Genomic DNA, 26,576 nt, shown 5'->3' with positions numbered 1-26,576 from the left:
TGCAATGTTTACGTTTTTTAAGCGTTCGTGCTTGCTTACCCATCTGAATTGCAGTTCATTTGGATGAATTTTTCCGCCTCCTTTGCGCTCGTGAAGCTCCGGTTTTTCCCTTTCCAAGTGAATCGTAGAGTTGCCGGGTGCGCCAGCGTGTATCTCACATTGAGCTGCTGCAGTGTTTTCTTCGCGGCCGTGAAGGTCTTCCTCTTCTCGGCCAGTTCCCTCGACATGTCTGGAAACACGGAGAGTCTCGCTCCTTCCCACTCGAGACCTCGTTTTATTCTGACAGCTTTCAGAACTTTCTCCCTCGCTGACTGGCGCAAAAATCTGACCAGCACTGGTCTGGGCGGCTGGTCCTCATTGGGGACGGGGGCTAGTGCTCGGTGTGCCCGCTCTATTTCAAATTCACCCTCGACATCAAGACCGAGACCGCCTCTCAGCATTTTCTTCACACATTCTTCCATTGTGCCGTTCATCCCATATGTTTCTTTCAGCCCCAGTAATCTTACATTGTTTCGTTTGCTGTGATTTTCAAGCATTTGAATGCGATCCCACAAAACTTCCATCTTTCTCTCAGCGTCTTCTCCGTCATTCACAAGCCGGCCAGTCGTGTCCTCCAGGTGGGAAATCCGCCCCTCCGCCTCCTCGAGCCTTTCTTGAATGCCGCTCACAGTGTTTTTTAGCTCATTTGTTGTTTCTTTAATAGTTATTATGTCTGCTGCCACTCCCTGTAGCGTGTTATTCATCTTGGAGATTTCGACAAAGAAATTCTCCAGGCTTGCAGTTTTTTCGGCAGGTTGTTTTGCTGGCCGCATTGGCGACGGCGGGTCTGAAGTTAGCTTTACTTCAGTCGGCGATGTATTTCTGGTAGCCATGCGGGATGTATCTTTGAAGTACTTCGATGTGGTCGCCATTGGGGTCCAAAAAACACTCTGGTCTACTCAAGCATGAATCGCGAACGCCAAGGATTCTTATTTTGCAAAAAAGTTGTGGTTTTTCATGCAGTAAAATATGCAGTAAATATCGGTGGGTGAACGGGGCTCCTCTACTGTGCCGCCATCTTGCTTGCGTATCCACGTGACTCCTTCAACCAACAAGTTTATTTTTAAACTGCATTATCATATTATTTCAGTGAGGACTCATAAATAACTACAAATAACTAATGTTATGGAAATGGAAATCTGTTGCATGTTTAGTTATGTGTTCCTGGATTTTTTTATATTTATTTATATACACACACATATATATATATATATATATATATATATATATACATATCGGCCGATTTATCGGAATATCGGATTTTTAAATCACCAAATATTTGTATCGGTATCGGCCTTAAAAATCCTTTATCGGTCGGGCTCTAACAACAAAGAACAAAGAACAGATTTCAGACTCAGAAAATGTCTTTTAGAATTTTGTGGTGATTGATTTGCAACTAATATGAAATGCTAACAGATAAAAGAACAAACTTTTAAGCTCACGATCTGATTAGCAATGATAAGTTAAACTAGCAGATGCATGACAGTTCATGCTGGTATGCCGTTCTGATGGTATAATGTTTTTTTTCTAATTAAGACATCCATTTTGGTGGTTTATTACATAATGCACCAAATTATTACATTTTCTGGATAAAAAAAGTGCAACACCTGTATTTTGTAATTACTGATGCAATATGTAAGAACTTATTACATAATGCAGCAAAGTTTATTACATATTGCGTTCAAGAATTGTATTACAAAATGTGGCAGATTATTACAAAATGCGGCGTTATTACATAATGAAGTGAAAATGTATTACATTATTACATAATGGGCGTTGTAACATAATGTGGTGCTACAGGGCCTTTAATAATGATGAAATGTATGTATGTGTCACCTTGAGCGTCTGAAGCCATCCACTCCAGAGCCAGATGCCTCTTCAATAAGCGGTGTCACAATCCTCTCAATCATTTCTGTCAAGACGGAGAATGTTGGCTCCACAATGAAGTCAATGAATCCTGTGGGAAACAGTAACAGTTAAAATTCAATTTGTACCTTCTGCCTGTTCTTCCAGGAAATCATTAGATGTACTCAGGTGTGAGGATGACACTCTAATTGTGTGGCCTGTTCACAGAGGCAAGATGCGACGTGATGACGCCCTAGTCACTAGCAACAAACTTCTGTTCTCCCTAAAAAAATATTTTTCAAGAACATGTGACTGTGAAACCCATTTATACAAACTACTGTCATCAATGCAGATCAAATCAACCTAAAATACCATACCACCAGACAACGGAGCAGCTTTCCCCAGCCCATGAAACTCCTCAATTCATCATCAACACTCATTGTTTTCAAAATACATGTAGCAGGATTCAAATGTTTCATTTTTTAAACGCTTGTGATTTAAAAATGACCAAAATATAGTTTATTGTCATTTCTAGCTGTTGGGGAGAGCTTGGACTGTATGTTGGTTTAGGTGGATTCGCTGGAACACCTCATCCACAAAGACACTCCAATTAGAGAGCGAGGCCGGACACAGTAGGACAGTTAACGTGGCTTTAATGATGAAGCACGACTCCACATCACATACAGCTCAGTGTTTATGGTTTGCTGCTTACAGTTTGACTCTGCTGTCTACACTGTCTGACAGGCTTTATATTGGTCTGAATGACTCTCTGTACTGGTATCTGCAATGGACAAACACAATACACATGAGAAGGTGCACTAGCTTAATGAGCACATGTTAACTCGAACTTAGCTTCAACTTAGTCAACAGTTGCCAGTCGAAATTCGCCGCTTCATTTGCATATCAAAACACTAATTAATGATCGTTAACAGATCATTACAACCATAGCTGCCCAATGAGGTGCCTGATGTAAAAACACTAAATTCAGCACTGAACAGTTCCTGCACAAAAACACGCAGTAATAATAGCCTAGCTATTATGTAAAGACTACTAAATTCCTGAAGGTGCCGCTGGAGTCCCTGGACTGGTTCTGCCGTCATCTGGACCAGACCAGACGTGCCACCGGCCGCAAGTAGGTCTTCTCCCCGACTTGAACCTCGGCTGACCGGACATGACCATCTGCACTCTCGATCACCCCAACAACCTTCCCAGTTGGCCACTGCGCTCTCGGAAGCTGTAGGTCAGCGATCATGGCGACTGTGCCCTGGACAAGGTCACCGGCGGGCCGCCGCCACTTCTGCTGGACTTGTAGGGAAGGATGGTAATGTCTAAGGAACTGAGCCCAGAAGGGTGTCAGGTGCATAGGACACTTGGGGCAAGGAGGCATCCCGCCGCCCCATCAGTAGCATTATAGGCATCACTGGATCAGGATCCGCTATGTCTGACGAAACATAGCCTAAGGGCTTGGCATTGAGGATACCTTCGACTTCGATCAGAAGGGTGAGGAGGAGGAGGAGTTGTCTACACTGTCTGACAGGCTTTACATTGGTCTGAATGACTCTCAGTACTGGTATCTGCAATGGACAAACAATACACATGAGAAGGTGCGCTAGCTTAATGAGCACATGTTAACTCGAACTTAGCTTCAACTTAGTCAACAGTTGCCAGTCTGTTAGCACATTAAACATCAAATAAAACACTGCTACACAAGTAACGTGAGCTTATTATAAGCGCCAAAATTCGCAGCTTCATTTGCATATCAAAAGGCTAATTAACGGTTGTTAACGGATCATAACAACCCACCTTCATCACAAACGCAGACAGGCATCAATGCAGAATGAACTAAAATGCTGTGAACAGCTCAACATTGTTTTTCCCAAGGACCCCTTAGCTGCTCAACGAGGTGCCTGATGTAAAAACACTAAATTCAGCCCTGAACAGTTCCTGCACAAAAACACACAGTAATAATAGGGAATTTACAACACCAGCAACAACAAAAAAATAAACCTCCTCATTCCAATTCATGGAGTAATAAAAGATTTACCCTCCAGTCTGGAATTAGCTTACAGCCATTAAATTAAAACCATGAACTACAGTCCTCAAATCACTCACAGATGAATACTAAAAGTAACAAAAGTAATCAAACAACTGAAATAGACAAAAAATCACATCACTTTATGACACCATATCTTTATGAAGAGTTGGGATAATATGGCGGCGTGGACAGGCGCAGCGGCTGCTCGCTGTTCCAACGAAACAGTGTTTTTGTGTTTTTTGTCGTGTCTACAACCGTGTTTTTGTTCACCCTCATTGCGTCATACTCTGCCTACTTTCTCAAGGCACACATACAGCTGGGAGTTCCTGCTCAACATCGGCAGAACCACTTTTATTGACAACCCATACAAGGGCATGCTAAGTGACTACGGCCTCCTCCAGAGACCTACACCATCACCGACCTCCACTCCTGCGTCTCGCCCACAGTGGGAGCGCCACAAGCAGTGAGTGAGGAAGCAGAAGAGGGGCAAGCAGGGACGTATCTGAGCTAGGCTAGCGGCTACCCCACACAAGCCAGCTATCCCCACCATCTTTCCGTCAACGTACGCTCGTTGGACAACAAGCTGGATCACGTACGCTTACTACGATCATCCATGAGGACCGTGGAGGAGTGCTGTGTTTTTGTGTTTGTGGAGACATGGCTCAACAATGGTGTCCCAGACTGTGCCATTCGGCTCGACTGGCTAACTAGCTACCGAGCGGACCGCGCTCTCATCGACGAGGAAAAAACCCGCGGTGAAGGGCTTTGTGTTTACATCAATGAGGCCAGGTGCAGTGACACTGTTGTGGTCCGAAAACACTGCTCTTCACTGGTGGAGCTTATTATCATCAAGTGCAGACTGCTCTATCTACCAAGGGAATTTATTTTTTTATTTGCTTGTTGCTGTATACATCCCTCAAAGCTCCAACCTCAACAACAGGGGTCTGCTTTTCTCATCTTGGTGGGCGATTTCAACCATGCAGACCCAAAGACTGTGCTTCCCAAATTGCACAAACATATCAACTTTCCTACACGGGGAAAAAACACTCTGGCCCCTGACCACACCACTGTTATGCTAATACCAGCATACAGGCCACTTGTTAAAGTCATCAAACCTGTGAAGATATAAGTATGCGTGTGGCCAGAAGGATCCTCAGAGGCACTTCAAGACTGTTTCTCCACCACAGACTGGGACAAGTTCAAGCAAGCTGCCACCTACAACAACACCACAAACCCCCAGGAATACACTGAGACTGTCACTGCCTACATCTCAAAGTGCATTGATGATGTCACAAACACCAAGACCATCGCTGTTCGAGCCAATCAGAAACCATGCCTCACAGGGGATGTCTACAGGTTCCTGAGGGTGAGAAACACTGTCTTCAGAGCTGGGGACGAGGTGGGCCTGAGAACAGCAAGGGCCAACCTGTTACGTGGCATCAGAAAGGCCAAGAGGCAGTACTCCAAGAAGATTGCTGACTGCTTCAGCGACAGTAGAGACACTCAGAGTCTGTGGCAAGGGATACAGACCATCACAGACTATAAACCACCAGCACAGACCTCTGACAGCTCCATCTCTCTGCTGAACAAGCTGAATGACTTCTTCGCTCGTTTTGAGACACACAACAGCACCCCTGCACAGAAGATCCCACCCCCTCTCAGCGACCAGGTGCTGAAACTGTCCCCGGTCAGCGTGAGGAGATCCCTCAGCAGGATCAATGAACGCAAAGCTCCGGGTCCAGACAACATCCCTGGTCGTGTGCTGAGAGACTGTGCGGAGGAACTCACAGATGTCTGCACAGACATCTTCAACACCTCACTGAGTCAGGCTGTTGTCCCCACGTGCCTCAAAGCCACCACCATCATTTCAGTCCCGAAGAAGTCGACTCCCTCCTGCTTCATCCTCATGAAGTGCTTCGTACGGCTAATCATGCAACATATGAAGTCTGCTCTTCCCCCTTCCTTGGACCCGATCCAGTTTGCATATCGGCCAAATCGCCTGATCAATGATGCCATCTCAACTGCCCTCCACCCAGCCCTCACTCATCTGGAGACTAGGAATGCATACGTCAGAATGCTGTTCATAGACTTCAGCTCAGCATTCAATACAATCATCCCCAAGCAGCTGATCTACAAACTGGACCGGATGGGGATCAACACCTCGCTGTGCAACTGATTGCTGGACTTCCTGATAGGAAGACCTCAGGCAGTACGAGCCGGCAGCAACATCTCCAGCACCATCACTCTAAACACAGGAGCCCCCTAAGGATGTGTGCTGAGCCCCCTTCTCTTCACTCTGCTAACCCACGACTGCACTGCGTCACACAGCTCCAATCTCTTCATCAAGTTTGCGGATGACACGACTGTGGTGGATCTCATCAGCAATGATGATGAGACAACCTACAGGAGCGAGGTGAGCCGCCTGGCCATGTGGTGCAAGGACAACAATCTCTCTCTGAATGTGGAGAAGACAAAGGAGATTGTGTGGACTTCAGGAGAGCACACACCAGCACGCTCCACTGACCATCAATGGTGCTGCTGTGGAGAGGGTGAGCAGCACCAGGTTCCTGGGTGTGCACATCTCAGAAGACCTCTCTTGGACCAATAACACTGCATCACTGGTCAGTAAAGCCCAACAGCGCCTCTACTTCCTCCGCAAGCTGAGAAGAGCCAGAGCCCCAGCCCCCATCCTGTGCACGTTCTACAGAGGCACCATTGAGAGCATTCTGACAAGCTGCATCACTGTGTGGTACGGCACCTGCACCGTGTCCTGCCGCAAGAAACTACAACGTGTAGTGAGAGCAGCTGAAAAGATTGTTGGTGTCTCTCTCCCCTCCATCCCTCCAAGACATCTACAACACCCGCCTCAGCTGCAAAGCTCTCGGCATTATAGGTGATCCCACCCACCCGTCTCACAGCCTCTTCAGTCTGCTGCCATCGGGAAGGAGACTGCGGAGCCTCCAGGCCAGGACCAGCAGACTCTTGAACCCACCACGTGAAACCACTCTTACACATACACACCGAACCCTGTCACTCCCAGGAACTGTCAATCAACACACACACCACCAACTCTGGGCCGCACTAGCCACCTTGTAGAACTGGACTATTACGCTTGCACTTTTATCTTTTTTTTTACCTTTTACCACCACAACCAGCCTGCTGCTATTGATATACTACAGTATATATTGAGCTCTGTTTTTTTTTGCACATCATCTGCACTGATATTGTATTGTATTGTTTTGTTTTTGTATAGTATTGTCCGTTGTACTTTTTTTTATTATTATTTATTCCCCTTTTTCTTTTCTTCTTTCTTTTCTAGTATAATTACATTAATGTCACCGTGGGCCTTCGAAGAGTACTGCAATTTCAATTCCTGTGTACTCTACATATGGTTTTGAAAATAAAGCTGACTTTGACTTTGATATGTTCCACCATCTCAGTACACAATCAAAGAATCAATATCCCAGCCTCTTTAAGGAGCAAACTCCTAATGCAATGTTTTTTCTTCACTGTAGTTTCCTTTGTGTGAACGTCTGTGTTGTATGTTTGAACATGAAGGGTTAATATCAACAACTACTAGCACTCTGTAAGACCAGGCTCCACACAGATACTTACAGACATCCACCCACCTTCAGCCTCTCTTTCACCACCTCAGACTCAGACAAACCCACTTTAGAGAGGGTAAACACATTACCATACAAACTTTAAACCTTGTAACGTGGAATTTGTGTCATCCATACTCAGGCAAAAAGAATAAAAATTATCAATCATCGTGTAAAATTGAAGGCTGCTTCTTACAGATAACATTTCAAACAAAGTCAGAAATACAATACTTCCAACGCAAACAATTCAGTCAGACATCTTCTTCAACATACAATAGTAAACAGAGAGACGATTCAATCCTGTTGAATAAAAACGTACCTTTAATTCATAACTCATCTATTATTGACCCAGAAGTCAGATATATTATGATCAATGAATGCATAAATAAGACATCACACTTATCTATCGACCTGATAATTAATTACACCTGCAGCTTTTATTACTAGTACAGTCTTTACTACTACTATTTCTGCTACTTCAGGTACAGATGCGGTCAACTTGTACACTTGTGAAGAGCATGTTGTGAAGTTCAACTAAATGTGTAAGCTTCCTGGCAAATGTGTTAGCTTCCTGGCAAGTCCACATGTTCTCAATGGGGTTTCAAGTCAGAACTTTGGGAAGGTCATTCCAAAACTTTAATTCTAGCCTGATTAGAAATTATTTTACCACTTTTGATGTGTGTCGGGAGCAGTGGTGGACAGTAACAAAGTAAATTTACTTGAGTACTGTACTTAAGTACAGTTTTTGAGTATCTGTACTTTACTTGAGTATTATTTTGGGGGGATACTTTTACTTTCACTCCACTACATTTGAAGGACAAATATTGTACTTTTTACTCCACTACATTTCTATTAATGCTCTCGTTACTCGCTACTTTTGATCTTACGTCAGCTGATGATTTTTTTTTTTTTTGCAAAATTCAGAGAAAATAAACTGTTTCTGCTGATTCGCGTATGGTTTGTCTTAGCCGTATTGCCGTACCTGTACTACGTCATGAGCACCCGTGGCCTTATCTCAAACCCATGTTTGAGATTTTTGTCACAAAAACTGATTCGTTTCAGTTTAAATGTTGGTTGTGCTTACCGCGGACCAATTATATCACGGACTACAAAGACTCGTCTTCCAACCTGAAAAAGCACGTCGCGGTATGTAAAGTAGCTACTAACGTTAGCTAGCTTAACGTTTGTGAAAGAGAGAGTGTGTGTGTGTGTGTGTGTGCGCACGCGCATGTGTCTCTGTGTGTGTGTGTGTGTGTGTGTGTGTGTGTGTGTGTGTGTGTGTGAGAGAGAGAGAGAGAGAGAGAGAGAGAGAGAGAGAGAGAGAGTGGGTGTGCACGCGTTAGTGAGGTGCGGCTGTCTTTGATGTGGGTTATCCGGCTCATTTTTGGCTATGATGTATGATATAAGTAAAGTAAACTAGCCAATAAGTTGTTTATCTGTAAATGTCAATATAAGTTCTTGTAGTGCCTGCATCTACATCTTTTTATGTAGAGAAAGCATGGATGTCAGATGCAAAAATATACTGAACTGACCGCAGCTGTCTGCAATATATTTCACTTGTTGGTGAATGCAGCTGAGTCTGTGTTCTGAGGCTTCTTGCCTTTATTTGTTTATTTTTGAGCTATAAACACGTCTGTAGCAGAATCGCATCAGTGTATTGTATAATGACATTAAGCTACTTTCCTTTCCTGTATTTCCTGAGATATTTTTTAAATACTTTTACTTAAGTAATTTTTTAAGCAAATACTTTAGTACTTTTACTTAAGTAATATTTTGACTAAGCTACTTTTACTTGTATTGGAGTAATATTTGACAAGGAGTATCTGTACTTTTACTCAAGTAGTGAAGTTGTGTACTCTGTCCACCTCTGGTCGGGAGTCATTGTCCTGTTGGAATACCCAACTGCACCCGAGACCCAATCTTTTGGCTTATGATTTTAGGCTTTCCTGAAGAATTTGGAGATAATCCTCCTTCATTATTCCATTTACTTTCTTTAGCACCAGATCCACTTGCAGCAAAATAGCCCCACAGCATGGTACGACCACCACCATGCTTGACATGTATGGTGTTCTTGGAGTTAAAGGCGGGGGGCCTTTAACCCCAAGAACACCATACCTACTGTCAAGAAGGGGGGTTCTTTCCTCCAAAGGTATAGCTACTCATTGTGGCCAAACAACTACATTTTTGTTTTATCTAACCACAGAGTTTTCCTCCAAAGGGTTGTTTCTTTGTCCATGCGATCAGCAACAATTGTCCCTGGAGCTTTAACATGCAAGGTCTTCTTTCTTGCACGGCAGCCTCTTAGCCCATGGCAATAGAAAACACACTTGACTGTGGATGCTGACACCTGTCTTTCAGCAGCTTCACATTCACTGGGGACATGCTTTTGAGTTTTTGTTTTGACTCTTGACCATCCTGACAAATTTTCTCTCAGAAGCAGGTGATAATTTGAGTTTTCTTTTTGATTGTGGCAGTGACACAACGATCTTGGGACCTGTAACTGCTTTTAAATGGCTCTCCTGACTTGTTCAAATTGATAATGTGCTCTTTCAGACCCATGGTAATTAATCAGTGTAATGGTGTATCAAACAAGCCCAATTAAAATGGGCCCAGAAAGGTCATCAGCCGTTATCAATCATAAGCCCACAGTAAAGGCTTGCCTTTTCTCCGCCTTTGTTTGTTCACACTGAACCAAGCAGTGCCGCGGAACCAAAATGGTGTGATGTTTCATCATGACGTTGACATCTGTGTGTTTTCTTTCAACGTGTTTCCTCCGATTTTCCACCTGTTAATATAAACATGTGTCCGCCGACTGTTTATCGTCATATGGATGCAGTTATGATGTCATGTGATTGAGATACTGACCCACCAAGTGTCATGATCCTAGTTTTGTGATTCTGTTATTTCCTGGTTTATTTTTAAATTGTGCCCTCATATGTCATGTGTTTGTCAATCAGCACTGTGTCTATTTAGTCTGTGTGCTCCCTCCCCGTGTTTCACCATAGCCTGTTTCCTCCAGTGTCTCCCTGTTTCTCACCATGGTATGTTTTCTGGTTTTTGTTTCTGGCTTTATCTCCAGTTTGAACTTTGCTCTTGGTTTGCACTTTGTTTAGCCTTTTGTGTTGCTACTTTGTTTTTTTGGTTTGCTCTTCATGTTTTTGTTGGATTCTTGTTTTTTTGGTTATTTCAGCTTTAATAATTAAAGCTTGCCTTTTGTTTCTCAAAGACCGCCCGTCTCCTGTGGGTTTCTGGATTTGGGTCCTCACCCTCTCAAAACTGTGACAAAATGATCTGACCAAATATGGACCCAGCAGACAAATTACTCGAGCTGGTGAAACATCTAGTGTGGTTTCAGGGCATGTGGGTGAGTCCCACTTATGTCCCTGACCACATCCTGGCTCCCTGACATCTGGCTCCCTGATCTGCTGTTCTTCGCCGCTGCCCAGGTGCTCGTCACAGGCCATTGGTTCCCAGTTGACAAGGTGTTTCTCCGTCGGCGGTCCGGCCAACGTCCATCAGTGCTTCCCAGCCTCCCGCTCCTCCGGACTGCTTCTGCCTTCACCACCGGCCTCCAGAGGGTTTCCGCCTTCGCTGCCGTCCTCCTGCTAGGCCTCCAGAGGACCCCAGCCTTCGACACCAGCCTCCTGCTAGGCCTCCAGGCCTGCCTTCGCCTCACCCCAACCTAATCCTGGACTGGCTCGGCCCCTCCTCCAGTTGTTTTTTGCTGCCCTTTGCCCTTGCCTCATTTTCCTCCTATGTCCCCAAAGTTATGTTTTTTGCCCTAAATTACATAATTACATAATCGCCATCAGTAAACAGCAGACCCTGACATTTAACCAAATGTTTACTGACCCAGCAAATTTGGTAACATTTTCAGAAGGCCAATAATGAATTCATTATTGAACCAAAGTTCAATGTATTGTATTGTGTATTGTGTATGTATTGTATGTATATATATGTATTGTTGTAAAAGTATCTTGCCCATGGACACTTCGACATGGAATCAAACCAGCAACCTTCCGATAACAAGACGCTGGCCCTACCCCTGAGCCACAGGCGCCCTGCTGACCACAACTGCACTTCTACTTTTTATAATTCTACAATTACAATTCAGCCAAAGGACTGAACTTTTGTTTTCTCCTTCTCTTTCCTAATATGCTATCTTGTATTGTCTTCTGTGTCTGTAGATGTATTGGGTTCTCTATGCACTTCAAGCCCAGATTTTTAAAATGACATTTCCTATGTAGCTGCTTGTTTTAAACTTACTCTTGTAAGGTGTCCTTGAGTGCTTTGAAAGGCCTCTAAATATAATGTGTTATTATTATTATCAGTTACACATGGATTCAGAAGTTTCCACCATAAGGACAAAACACCCAACAGTATGTGCTCTTCAATGCAGTAGGGAATGTAAATAGTGTATGTTTAGCTTCAATTTGAACAGACACTCCTCAAATTTTTGGAAATAATGAAACTATTGTTACAGTGTTTACACAGTGGTCCGTGTAATATTCATTCAAGTGATATTCAATTTATAATTCAAAATCAGAAAATAAAAAAAATATTAATGATTTATGAATGTGATAAACAAACAAAAAAAACAAAAACAAATTTAAGCTGCAAGCAGCGATGAACGGGCCCTCGCAGTCCACGCGCGTCGGGGCATGCTGCTGTCGCGGCGTGCTTCTGTCGCTACATGCTGCTGTTGGGACTTGTTCATGCAAGAACTTCCATTGAGGAATCAAAAGTGAAGGCAGTCAAGCTGTTGTTTCATCATTTAGCAACAAAAGCGCCCCCTATTGTGCTATTTGCACCCAATTTTTCGCAAAGCGTCATCGGGCCATGGAACACAAGTAAAAAAACTTAAGTGTTAATGGGACTGTATTTCATGAAGATATGGAAGATTGTCTGTCTGACCACAATGTGCAGGAAATTGTTGTTGCATATTTTGGCTGTTCTTTGGACTATCAAAATTATTTTAATAACTTTTTGTCGTGAGCATCCACAGATGCTGTATGCAAAGTTTGGTGCAAATCGGTGAAATTGCCTGGGAGGAGTTCGAAAAACTACGTTTTTCAGTTTTCGCGATTCTGAAAATGGAAATTTGGGGCGAAAGTGGGCGTGGCCTACAACAATCAATTCATCTGGATTCAGGGAACACGTAGATATAAGGTTTTAAACTGTGCGACATATTATGTGGGAGTTATTCACCAAAAACGCTTTTGTCTTGATAACAGCGCCACCTGCTGGTGATTTTTGGTGTGTGAGATACAGGGGCCAGTCTATACCACCCCAATTAGTTTCATATCCATAAGTGTTATGGTGTGGGCACAGTGGCAAATATAAAATGAAACTGCCACCAGAGCGCCACCTAGTGTCGGATCGGTAAGATTTTCGTCAGCTATCCTCAGGAGGGCATTGGCAATGAGTGTACCAAGTTTCATGTTAATCCGACAAACGGATGTGGAGATATAAATTACTCCAATTTAAAGAGCGCCACCTAGTGGTCATTGGCCAAAACTTTGCACAGAGCCTTAGGGGCTCATGTCGAAGTAGTATCCTGAGTTTGATGTTATTCGGACACAGCATTGTGGAGATATGCAACACTTCCTGTTTGGAGCAAAATTTGCAGGAAGTTGTTATTTAATAACTTGAGTATTCTTTGGAATATCAAAATTCTTTTAATAACTTTTTGTCAGGAGGGTCCACAGATGCTGTGTGCAAAGTTTCGTGCAAATTGGTGAAATTGCCTCGGAGGAGTTCGAAAAAGTAGGTTTGCGACATTTTGCGAGCTAGCGAAAAAAAACGGTAGGCGGATATGGGTGTGGCCTATATCAGGAGATTCAGCAGAATTCACTGAACGCGTGGATATAAGGTTTTTGAATGTGCTACAAAGTAGATAAATAACATATATTCCAAGTTTGGTGAGTTTTGGGGTATGTTCAGGCAGTGAAAAATGCGATCATTTGGGAAAAATAAAAATAACTAAAATAATAAGAAACACTACAATTACAATAGGGTCCTCGCAGGTTCCCTGCTCGGGCCCTAATTAAAACTGCAAGCAGTGATGAACGGGCCCTCGCCCCCCCACGTACGTTGGGCTGTGGCGCCGTCGGAGGCCTGTGCGCCCGGATGTGTGCTTTCCCGTTGCCTGTGGAAATGTCCTACCTAAATGGGATTCGTGTCACACAAAACACAACAGTGACATCTTCAGTGACTTCCTGTGTCCAGTGAGTGGCGCTATGGATATGATACAGTATTGATGCTTAGACGTATTCAGAGCCAGCCCCTCTACATGTGTGACGCATTTGGTGAAGATGGGAAATTGTATGTTGAAGTTATGAGGACTTCCTGCGTGATGGCAAAGGATCAAAATTGACCGCACGACCACACCCACCAGGCACAATGTAGGCTGTTGAAGGTATGAGGATGCTACTGAGTGAATGTGAAGTTTGTGGCGTTAAATCTGTAGAATGAGTTAGTTAAAGTACGAGGCACAGACATTGGGTCAGTACAGAATGGAAAAAGCCATAAGGGGGTCATCGAAATTGAGCACACTGCGACACCCACTAGGAATAACGTAGGCAAAAGTTTTTCACAACTTTTCATCATCAAGGCACGAGGATGATACTTGGTGACTGGGAAGTCTGTGGTGTTAAATCTGTAGGCCAAGTCAAACAATGTACGAGGCTTAGACATGGGTTCCTACAGAATGGGAACAGCCATAAGGGGGGTCGCGAAGTTGAACACACTGCTACGCCCACTAGAAATAACGTAGGTGAAAGCTTTTTACAACTTTTCATTATCAAGGTCTGAAGATGATATATAGTGAGTGTGAAGTCTGTGGCGTTAAATCTGTAGGACGAGTTAATTAAAGTACGAGGCATAGCAATGGGTTCCTACAAAATGGAAAAAGCCATAAGGAGGTCATCGCAATTGAACGCACTGCCACGCTCACTAGGAATAACGTAGGTGAAAGCTTTTTACAACTTTTCATTATCAAGGTCTGAAGATGATATATAGTGAATGTGAAGCCTGTGGCGTTAAATCTGTAGGCCAAGTTAAATAATGTACGAGGCATAGAAATGGGTGACAATGGCGGCAAAATCTTAACTTTGAACCAATATGGCAGACTTCCCTTTGGACTGAGGTTATGGGTCCAAGAGGGTTTTTTGTGCGTCTGGTCATGATACATAAGCGTACCGAATTCTGTTCATGTACGTGCATGTGGGAGGCGGGGCTTACAGTTTGAAATATTCCAGGGGGCGTTGTGGAGCCATTTAGCGCCCCCTGCTGGTCATTTTTGGTGTGTCAGTTCCAGGGGCCAGTCTATACCACCCCTATCAATTTCATATCCATAAGTGTTATGGTGTGGGCACAGTACCAAATATAAAATTAAACTGCCACCAGAGCGCCACCTAGTGGCAGATCGGCAACCCCTTTTTCAGCTATCGTCAGGAGGGCAGTGGCAATGAGTGTACCATATTTTATGATAATCCGACCAACAGATGTTGAGATATAAATTACTTTAATTTAAAGAGCGCCACCTAGTGGTCATCAGCTAAAAGTTTGCACAGAGCCTTAGGAGCTCATGTGGAAGGAGTATCCTGAGTTTCATGTCATTCAGACAGACCAATGTGGAGATATGCCACACTTCCTGTTTGGTACGAAATGTGCAGGAAGTTGTGATTTAATAACATGAGTATTCTTTGGAATATCAACATTCTTTTAAATGGTTTTTGTCAGGAGGGTCCACAGATGCCGTGTGCAAAGTTTGGTGCAAATCGGAGAAATTGGCGGTGAGGAGTTAGCAAAAGTACGTTTGCGACATTTTGCTAATTTGCGAAAAAATAAGGTAACCGGAAATGGGCGTGGCCTATATGACAAGATTCAGCACAATTCACTGAACGCGTGGATATAAGGTTTTTGAATGTGCGACAAAGTATGTGGGAGTTATGAGCCAAAACGCACTTTGCTTGCTTATAGCGCCACCTAGTGGTGAAAATTCACAACGACAACAGATTTAAAAAAATTTCGCCAGGTCTGATCTATATTCCAAGTTTGGTGAGTTTTGGGGTATGTTCAGGCCACCAAATATGCAATCTTGGGGAAGGACAAAGAATAATTAAAACTGCAAGCAGTGATGAACGGGCCCTCGCTCCCCACGTACGTTGGGCTGTTGCACCGTCGGAGGCCTGTGCGCCCGGATGTGTGCTTGCCCGTTGCCTGTGGAAATGTCCTACCTAAATGGGATTCGTGTCACACAAAACACAACAGTGACATCTTCAGTGACTTCCTGTGTTCAGTGGGTGGCGCTATAGATATGACGCAGTATTGATGCAGAGACGTATGCCGGGCCAGCCCCTCTACATGTGTGACCAATTTGATTCAGATGGGAAATTGTATGTTGAAGTTATAAGGACTTCCTGCGTGATGGCGAAGGATCGAAATTGACCGCACTGCCATGCCCACCAAGCACAACTCAGGCTGTTGACGGTATAAGGATGCTAGAGTGAATGTAAAGTCTGTGGTATTAAATCTGTAGGATGAGTTAGTTAAAGTACAAGGCATAGACATATTGGGTCAGTACAGAATGGGAAAAGCCATAAGGGGGTCATCGAAATTGACCACACTGCCACACCCACCAGGAATAACGTAGGCAAAAGCTTTTCACAACTCTTCATCATCAAGGCATGAGGATGATACTTAGTGACTGCGAAGTCTGTGGTGTTAAATCTGTAGGCCAAGTTAAACAATGTACGAGGCTTAGAAATGGGTTCCTACAGAATGGGAACAGCCAAAAGGGGGGTCGCAAAGTTGAACACACTGCCACGCCCACTAGAAATAACGTAGGTGAAAGCTTTTTACAACTTTTCATTATCAAGGTCTGAAGATGATATATAGTGAGTGTGAAGTCTGTGGCGTTAAATCTGTAGGACGAGTTAATTAAAGTACGAGGCATAGCAATGGGTACCTACAAAATGGAAACAGCCATAAGGGGGTCATCGCAATTGAACGCACTGCCACGCCCACTAGGAATAACGTAGCGGATGTCAGGGCGTGCCGCTTACCTGGCCCCATTGCCGGATTATTGTGTATGCATGTCTAAACTGCAGTGTTCAGATGTGTGTTCACCTGTTGCCCGTGGAAATGTCCTACCTAAATGGGATGCGTGTCACACAAAACACAACAGTGACATCTTCAGTCCTGTGTCCAGTGGGTGGCGCTATAGATATGATACAGTATTGATGCATAGATGTATTCAGGGCCAGCCCCTCTACATGTGTGAGCAATTTGGTGAAGATGGGAAATTGTATGTTGAAGCTTAGCACAACTTTTCATTATCAAGGTCTGACGATGATACATAGTGAATGTGAAGCCTGTGGCGTTAAATCTGTAGGCCAAGTTAAATAATGTACGAGGCTTAGAAATGGGTTCCTACAGAATGGGAACAGCCATAAGGGGGGTCGCGAAGTTGAACACACTGCCACGCCCAGTCGAAATAACGTAGGTGAAAGCTTTTTACAACTTTTCATTATCAAGGTCTGAAGATGATATATAGTGACTGGGAAGTCTGTGGTGTTAAATCTGTAGTCCAAGTTAAACGATGTATGAGGCTTAGAAATGGGTACCTACAAAATGGAAAAAGCCATAAGGGGGTCATCGCAATTGAACGCACTGCCATGCCCACTAGGAATAACGTAGGTGAAAGCTTTAAACAACTTTTCATTATCAAGGTCTGAAGATGATATATAGTGACTGGGAAGTCTGTGGTGTTAAATCTGTAGGCCAAGTTAAACGATGTAAGAGGCTTAGAAATGGGTTCCTACAGAATGGGAACAGCCATAAGGGGGGTCGCGAAGTTGAACGCACTGCCACGCCCACTAGGAATAACGCAGGTGAAAGCTTTTTACAACTTTTCATTATCAAGGTCTGAAGATGATGTATAGTGAGTGTGAAGTCTGTGGCGTTAAATCTGTAGGACGAGTTAATTAAAGTAAGAGGCATAGAAATGGGTGACAATGGCAACGAAATCTCAACTTTGAACCAATATGGCAGACTTCCCGTTGGACTGAGGTTATGGGTCCAAGAGGGTTTTTTGTGCGTCTGGTCATGATACATAAGTGTACCAAATTCTGTTCATGTACGTGCATGTAGGAGGCGGGGCTTACAGTTTGAAATATTCCAGGGGGCGTTGTGGAGCCATTTAGCGCCCCCTGCTGGTCATTTTTGGTGTGTGGGTTACAGGGGCCAGTCTATACCACCCCTATCAATTTCATATCCATAAGTGTTATGGTGTGGGCACAGTACCAAATATAAAATTAAACTGCCACCAGAGCGCCACCAAGTGGCAGATCGGTAACCCCTTTTACAGCTATCGTCAGGAGGGCAGTGGCAATCAGTGTACCAAATTTTATGATAATCCAACCAACGGATGTTGAGATATGAATTACTTTAATTTAAAGAGCGCCACCTAGTGGTCATCAGCCAAAATTTTGCACAGAGCCTTAGGGGCTCATATGGAAGGAGTATCCTGAGTTTCATGTCATTCGGACAGACCAATGTGGAGATATGCCACACTTCCTGTTTGGTACGAAATGTGCAGGAAGTTGTGATTTAATAACTTGAGTATTCTTTGGAATATCAAAATTCTTTTAATTGGTTTTTGTCAGGAGGGTCCACAGATGCCGTGTGCCAAGTTTGGTGCAAATCGGAGAAATCGTCTGGGAGGAGTTAGCAAAAGTAGGTTTGCGACATTTTGCGAATTTGCAGAAAAAATTTGGTAACCGGAAATGGGCGTGGCCTATATCAAGAGATTCAGCAAAATTTTCGCCAGTTCTGATCTATATTCCAAGTTTGGTGAGTTTTGGGGTATGTTCAGGCCGCCAAATATGCGATCTCGTGGACAGGAAAAAAATAATAATAATAAATAATCCTAGCAGATACAATAGGTCCTCGCACGAGATTCGTGCTCGGGCCCTAATAATAAATAATCCTAGCAGATACAATAGGTCCTCGCACGAGATTCGTGCTCGGGCCCTAATAATAAATAATCCTTACAGATACAATAGGTCCTCGCACAAGATTCGTGCTCGGTCCCTAATAAATAATCCTTACAGATACAATAGGTCCTCGCACGAGATTCGTGCTCGGGCCCTAATAAATAATCCTAGCAGATACAATAGGTCCTCGCACGAGATTCGTGCTCGGGCCCTAATAATAAATAATCCTTACAGATACAATAGGTCCTCGCACGAGATTCGTGCTCGGGCCCTAATAAATAATCCTTACAGATACAATAGGTCCTCGCACGAGATTCGTGCTCGGGCCCTAATAAATAATCCTTACAGATACAATAGGTCCTCGCACGAGATTCGTGCTCGGGCCCTAATAATAATAAATAATCCTTACAGATACAATAGGTCCTCGCACGAGATTCGTGCTCGGGCCCTAATAATCCTTACAGATACAATAGGTCCTCGCACGAGATTCGTGCTCGGGCCCTAATTAAAGCTGCAAGCAGCGATGAACGGGCCCTCGCAGTCCACGCGTGTCGGGGTATGCTGCTGTCACGGCGTGCTGCTTTCGCTACATGCTGCTGTCGGGGCAGGCTTCTGTCGGGGCTTGTTCTTGCAACAACTTCCATTGAGGAATTAAAAGTGAAGGCAGTCAAGCTGTTCTTTCGGCATTTAGCAATAAAAGCGCCACCTATTGGGTAATTTGCACGGAATGTTGCACAAACAGTCATCGAGCCACCCAACACAAATAAAAAAAGTTTAGTGTAAATCAGACTGTATTTCATCAAGATATGCAAGACTGTCCGTTTGACCACAATGTGCAGGAAATTGTTGTTTCATATTTTGGCTGTTCTTTGGACTATCACAATTCTTTTAATAACTTTCTGTCAGGAGGGTCCACAGATGGTGTGTGAAAAGTTTGGTGCAATTCAGAGAAATTGCCTGGGAGGAGTTGGCAAAAGTAGGTTTGCGACATTCCGGAATTTGCAAATGGAATTGTGGCGCGAAAGTGGGCGTGGCTTACTTCACACAATTCAGCTGAATGCAGGGAATACATAGATATAAGGTTTAAGAATGTGCGCCACATTATGTGAGAGTTATTAGGCAAAAACGCTTTTGTGTTGATAATAGCGCCACCTGCTGGTCATTTTTGGTGTGTGAGTTACAGGGGCCAGTGTATACCACCCCAATCAGTTTCATATCCATAAGTGTTATGGTGTGGGCACAGTGCCAAATGTAAAATGAAACTGCCACCAGAGCGCCACCTAGTGTCGGATCGGTAAGACCTTCGTCAGCTATCCTCAGGAGGGCACTGGCAATGAGTGTACCAAGTTTCATGTTAATGAGACAAACGGATATGGAGATATAAATTACTTCAATTTAAAGAGTGCCACCTAGTGGTCGTCGGCCAAAATTTTGCACAGAGCCTTAGGGGCTCATGGGGAAGTAGTATCCTGAGTTTCATGTCATTGGGACAAACCAATGTGGAGATATGCAACACTTCCCGTTTGGTGCGAAATCAGCAGGAAGTTGTTATTTAATAACTTGAGTATTCTTTGGAATATTAAAATTCTTTTAATAACTTTTTGTCAGGAGGGTCCACAGATGGTGTGTGCAAAGGTTGGTGCAAACCGGTGAAATTGTGTGGGAGGAGTTCGAAAAAGTAGGTTTGGGACATTTCGCGACCTAGCGAAAAAAAACGGTAGGCGGATATGGGCGTGGCCTATATCAGCAGATTCAGCACAATTCACTGAACACGTGGATATAAGGTTTTTGAATGTGCGACAAAGTATGTGGGAGTTATAAGGCAAAACGCACTTTCCTTGATAATAGCGCCACCTAGTGTTGAAAATTCACAACGACAACAGATTATAAAATTTTTCGCCAGGTGTGACATATATCCCAAGTTTGCCGCGTTTTGGGGTATGTTCAGGCAGTGAAAAATGCGATCATTTGGGACAAAGAAAAATAAAAATAACAAAATAATTAAAACTGCAAGCAGTGATGAACGGGCCCTCGCAGTCCACGTACGTTGGGCTGTGGCGCCGTCGGAGGCCTGTGCGCCCAGTTGTGTGCTTGCCCGTTGGCTGTGGAAATGTGGTACCTAATGTAAATGGGATCCGTGTCACACAAAACACAACAGTGACATCTTCAGTGACTTCCTGTGTCCAGTGGGTGGCGCTATAGATATGACACAGTATTGATGCAGAGATGTGTTGAGGGCGAGCCCCTCTACATGTGTGAGCAATTTGATGGCGATGGGAAATTGTATGTTGAAGTTATCAGGACTTCCTGCTTGATGGCGAAGGATTGAATTTGAAGGAAAATGGCGGACTTCCTGCTGGACTGAGGGTATGTGTCCTAGAGAGTTTTTTGTGCGGCTGGTGATGATAGATAAGCCTACCGAATTTTGTTCATGTACGTGCATGTAGGAGGCGGGGCTTAAATTTTGAAATATTCCAGGGGGCGTTGTGGAGCCATTTAGCGCCACCTGCTCGTCATTTTTGGTGTGTGAGTTACAGGGGCCAGTCTCTAACACCCCAATGAATTTCATATCCATAAGTGTTATGGTGTGGGCACAGTGCCAAATCTAAGATGAAACTGCCACCAGAGCGCCACCTAGTGGCAGATCGGTAACCCCTTTTTCAGCTATCCTCACGAGGGCATTGGCAATGAATGTACCAAGTTTCATGTTAATCCGACAAACCAATGTGGAGATATAAATTGCTCCAATTTAAAGAGCGCCACCTAGTGGTCGTCGGCCAAAATTTTGAACAGAGCCTTAGGGCCTCATAGGGAAGTAGGATCCTGAGTTTGAAGTCATTCGGACACACCAATGTGGAGATATGCAACACTTCCTGTTTTGAGGTAAATCTGCAGGAAGTTGTCATTTAATAACTTGGTTATTGTTTGGAGTATCAAAATTATTTTAATAAGTTTTTGTCAGGAGGGTCCACAGATGCTGTGTGCAAAGTTTGGTGCAAATCGGTCAAAGTGCCTGGGAGGAGTTCGAAAAAGTAGGTTTGCGACGTTTCGCGAGCTAGCGAAAAAAAACGGTAGGCGAATATGGGCGTGGCCTATACCAAGAGATTCAGGAGGATTCACTGAACGCGTGGATATAAGGTTTCTGAATGTGCGACAAAATATGTGGGAGTTATTAGGGAAAACGTAATTTTCTTATAATAGCGCCACCTAGTGGTGAAAATTGATAATGACAACAGATTATAAAATTTTTCGCCAGGTGTGACATATATTCCAAGTTTGGCGAGTTTTGGGGTATGTTCAGGCAGTGAAAAATGCGATCATTTGGGAAGAAAAACTAAAATAATAATAATTAAAACTGCAAGCAGTGATGAACGGGCCCTCGCAGTCCACGCGTGTCGGGGTGTGCTGCGGTCGGGGCCTGCCAGTTACCCGGCCGCATTGCCCGATTATTGTGTATGTATGTCTTAACTGTCCGTGTGTTAATGGGACTGCATTTGGTGAAGATATGGAAGACTGTCTGTTTGAACAGAATTTGCAGGAAATTGTTGTTTCATATTATGGCCGTTGTTTGGACTATCACAATTCTTTTAATAACTTTTTGTCAGGAGGGTCCACAGATGATGTGTGCAAAGTTTGGTGGAAATGGGATTAATTGCATAGGTGGAGTTCGGAGAAGAAGGTTTGTGACATTCCGGAATTTTCAAATGGAAGTGTGACGCGAAAGTGGGCGTGGCCTACATCACACAATTCAGCTGAATGCAGGGAACACATAGATATAAGGTTTAAGAATTCACACCATGTTATGTGGGAGTTATTAGGCAAAAACGGTTTTGTGTTGATAATAGCGCCACCTGCTGGTCATTTTTGGTGTGTGAGTTACAGGGGCCAGTTTATAGCACCCCTATGAGTTTCATATCCATAAGTGTTATGGTGTGGGCACAGTGGCAAATAAAAAATGAAACTGCCACCAGAGCGCCACCTAGTGTTGGATCGGTAAGACCTTCGTCAGCTATCCTCAGGAGGGCATTGGCAATGAGTGTACCAAGTTTCATGTTAATCCGACAAACCAATGTGGAGATATAAATTACTCCAATTTAAAGAGCGCCACCTAGTGGTCACCGGGCAAAATTTTGAACAGAGCCTTAGGGCCTCATAGGGAAGTAGGATCCTGAGTTTGAAGTCATTCGGACACACCAATGTGGAGATATGCAAAACTTCCTGTTATGAGCGAAATCTGCAGGAATTTGTAATTTAATAAATTGAGTATTTTTTGGTATATCAAAATTCTTTTAATAACTTTTTGTCAGGAGGGTCCACAGATGCTGTGTGCAAAGTTTCGTGCAAATCGGTGAAATTGCCTGGGAGGAGTTCGAAAAAGTAGGTTTGCGACATTTTGCGAGCTAGCGAAAAAAAACGGTAGGCGGATATGGGCGTGGCCTATACCCAGAGATTCAGGAGGATTCACTGAACGCGTGGATATAAGGATTTAGAATGTGCGACAAAGTATGTGGGAGTTATTAGGCAAAACGCACTTTCCTTGATAACAGCGCCACCTAGTGGTGAAAATTCACAACGACGACAGATTATAAAATTTTTCGCCAGGTGTGACGTATATTCCAAGTTTGGCGAGTTTTGGGGTATGTTAAGGCAGTGAAAAATGCGATCATTTGGGATAAATAAAAATAATAATAAACATTACAATTACAATAGGGACCTCGCAGGTTTCCTGCTCGGGCCCTAATAATCATTACAATTACAATAGGGACCTCGCAGGTTCCCTGCTCGGGCCCTAATAATCATTGCAAAAACAATAGGGACCTCACAGGTTTCCTGCTCGGGCCCTAATAATAAACATTACAATTACAATAGGGACCTCGCAGGTTCCTGCTCGGGCCCTAATAAGAAACACTACAATTACAATAGGGTCCTCGCAGGTTCCCTGCTCGGGCCCTAATAATAATCATTACAATTACAATAGGGTCCTTGCAGGTTCCCTGCTCGGGCCCTAATAAAGCTGCAAGCAGCGATGAATGGGCCCTCGCAGTCCACGCGCGTCGGGGCGTGCTGCTGTCGCTCCCTGCTGCTGTGGTGTCATGCTGCTGTCGGGGCTTGTTCATGCTACACCTTCCATTGAGGAATCAAAAGTGAAGGCAGTCAAGCTGTTATTTCGTCACTTAGCAATGAAAGCGCACCCTATTGGCTGGTGAGCACCAAATTTTTCACAAACCGTCTTGGGGCCATGGAACACAACAAAAAAAACTTTAGTGTGAATGGGACTGTATTTCATCAAGATATGGAAGATTGTCTGTGTTACCACAATGTGCAGGAAGTTGTTGTTTCATATTTTGGCTGTTCTTTGGACTATCACAATTGTTTTAATAAGTTTTTGTCAGGAGGGTCCACAGGTGCTGTGTGCAAAATTTGGTGCAAATCAGAGAAATTGCCTGGGAGGAGTTCGAAAAAGTAGGTTTGTGACATTTAGCAAATTGCGAATAGAATTGTGGTGCAAAAGTGGGCGTGGCCTACATCACAGAATTCAGCTGAATGCAGGGAACACATAGATATAAAGTTTAACAATGTGCACCATATTACGTGGGAGTTATTAGGCAAAAATGGTTACGTGTTGATAATAGCGCCACCTGCTGGTCATTTTTGGTGTGTGAGTTACAGGAGCAAGTCTATACCACCCCACTCAGTTTCATATCCATAAGTGTTATGGTGTGGGCACAGTGGCAAAAATAAAATGAAACTGCCATCAGAGCGCCACCTAGTGTGGGATCGGTATGACCTTAGTCAGCTATCCTCAGGAGGGCATCGGCAATGAGTGTAGCAAGTTTCATGTTAATCCGACAAACGGATGTGGAGATAAAAATTAATTCAATTTAAAGAGCGCCACCTAGTGGTCATGAGATAAAATTTAGTACAGAGCCTTAGGGGCTCATGGGGAAGTAGCATCCTGAGTTTCATGTCCTTCGGACAAACCAATGTGGAGATATGCAACACTTCCTGTTTGGAGCGAAATCTGCAGGAAGTTGTTATTTAATAACTTGAGTATTGCTGGAATATCAAAATTATTTTAATAACTTTTAGTCAGGAGGGTCCACAGATGCTGTGTGCAAAGTTTTGTGCAAATCGGTGAAATTGCCTGGGAGGAGTTCGAAAAAGTGGGTTTGCGACATTTCGCGACCTAGCGAAAAAAAACGGTAGGCGGATATGGGCGTGGCCTATATCAGCAGATTCAGCACAATTCACTGAAGGCGTGGATATAAGGTTTTTGAATGTGCGACAAAGTATATGGGAGTTATTAGGCAAAACGCACTTTCCTTGATAATAGCGCCACCTACTGGTGAAAATTCACAATGACAACAGATTATAAAATTTTTCGCCAGGTGTGATATATATTCCAAGTTTGGTGAGTTTTGGGGTATGTTCAGGCAGTGAAAAATGCGATCATTTTGGAAAAATAAAATTAAAAATTAAAAGTGCGAGCAGTGATGTACGGGCCCTCGCAGTCCACGTGCGTTGGGGCGTGCTGCTGTTGGGGTGTGCTGATGTCGGGGCATGCTGCTGTCAGGACATCCCGGTGTTGCAGCCTGCTGCTGTCGGGTGCGCACATCCTTCCTTTAGAAAATTTAAGACAAATATCATTTGAGCTGTGAATAGATGTTTGGCAAAATGTTTGAGCAAAGCTTAAAGAGTCTTAAAAGTAGTATTGTCAGAATCCTGTAATCCACAACAACTTCTGTAATTTCCAACAGTTACTGAATTTTTTTATGCTTTATTTCCACAGTATAACCAAGATCAGAGCGTTTGTGATACACCAACTCGCTCTGTCATCCGACAGAAAAGACAGCCATCGGATACACTTCAAGCTTTTATTAACGTACCACAAATACATGCAATAACTGTAGCCTACTGGCTGATTATGTTACTATACTATAACTACTGTACAGTGATTTAATGTGATGTAATGCTGTTTTTTTACTTATGCATGTCAATAAAGGTGGAAAACATTTAGCAGAGGAGAGCAGTTTGTATTGGAAACACTTCTGTTTCCTCTGCATTACTGTTGCATTTAAATGTCCTCTGAAAAGACTTTGACATTTGTCTCTCTGCTTGAAACAGGATATAATGGGTTTGGATGTAAAACTGACAGCAATTCAGTTTACTAAGTGTTAATCTTTGCTGGGATTGTCACCAGTTTTGTATTTAGTGATTGTAATTTTAAAATGTAGTCGTTGTTAAGAGTACATTTATTGTGACATCATAGAAATATAAACATTTTAGTTTTTATATAATGGCAGATTTAAGAATACACATAATTTGTCTTTGTTTTAAATAGTCCAAATGATTATTTTAGCTATCAGAAAAAGCTGTGGCCATGTTTATCAGTAGGTTGTAATCTGTGTTGCCTCCTCTTTAATGGTGATGCTTCTGTTTGAATGTGAACATATAGTTTTGTAGCTAAGTCTACATGTTGTTTGTATAAAGTGTGCTATCTAAATAAAGTCTGATTGATGGATGTGAGGCTGAGTTTTTATTTTGAGTGGGTGGTGGCATGTCGCCCAAAACACAGCAGTGGTAGTTTTCATGTGAAATCTGTAAGAGGAGTTAGGCTACTCAAATTCATGTCTGTGTTATGTGTGACAGAAAGTCTATGAGTGTGTGTGTGTGTGTGTGTGTGTGTGCGCGCACGCGTGCATGTGTTTGTTTGCTTGTGTGTGCGTGACTTTGGCTTTTGCCACATTGTTATGACACTTCAAACAAAAAAATCACTACACTTCACAATACGCTAAAGACACTACACTAGACACATAGTCGCCCTTTTCGAGACTGTGCACTTTCGCCGCAGTTGCGTGTTACGCGACTCTCCACCGTTGTTTCTACACAAATACTCAAGCATTTCCGGCATAACTAAGCAATCAAGCTCGCGCTTCTCCTCCAAATGATGCGTCACGGTACACGTCATGATGATGACGTGTGTGTTTTACATAAGTGTGGTTTTAGTTTGCCTATCAGCAAATCGGAAAAGTGCTAGCCTACATAGTCAGAAGT

General features: G+C 43.5%; 1 protein-coding gene across 1 annotated transcript in view; it reads right to left on the bottom strand.

Moving 5' to 3' along the window:
- LOC311249589 (dual specificity calcium/calmodulin-dependent 3',5'-cyclic nucleotide phosphodiesterase 1A-like) overlaps positions 1-26,576 on the bottom strand; it is a 368,687-nt gene that overhangs the window by 47,139 nt on the left and 294,972 nt on the right. Inside the window, exon 13 of the mRNA XM_084340750.1 lies at positions 1,876-1,996. Within this exon, the coding sequence (XP_084196876.1) occupies positions 1,876-1,996 (121 nt within the window). The remainder of the gene's footprint in view (positions 1-1,875; positions 1,997-26,576) is intronic.

Source organism: Pagrus pagrus (assembly GCF_965226575.1).
Source record: "Pagrus pagrus genome assembly, chromosome: 20".
NCBI lineage: Eukaryota > Metazoa > Chordata > Actinopteri > Spariformes > Sparidae > Pagrus > Pagrus pagrus.
The sequence above is the reverse complement of the archived record's forward strand: the minus strand, read 5'-3'. Positions and strand labels throughout refer to the sequence as shown.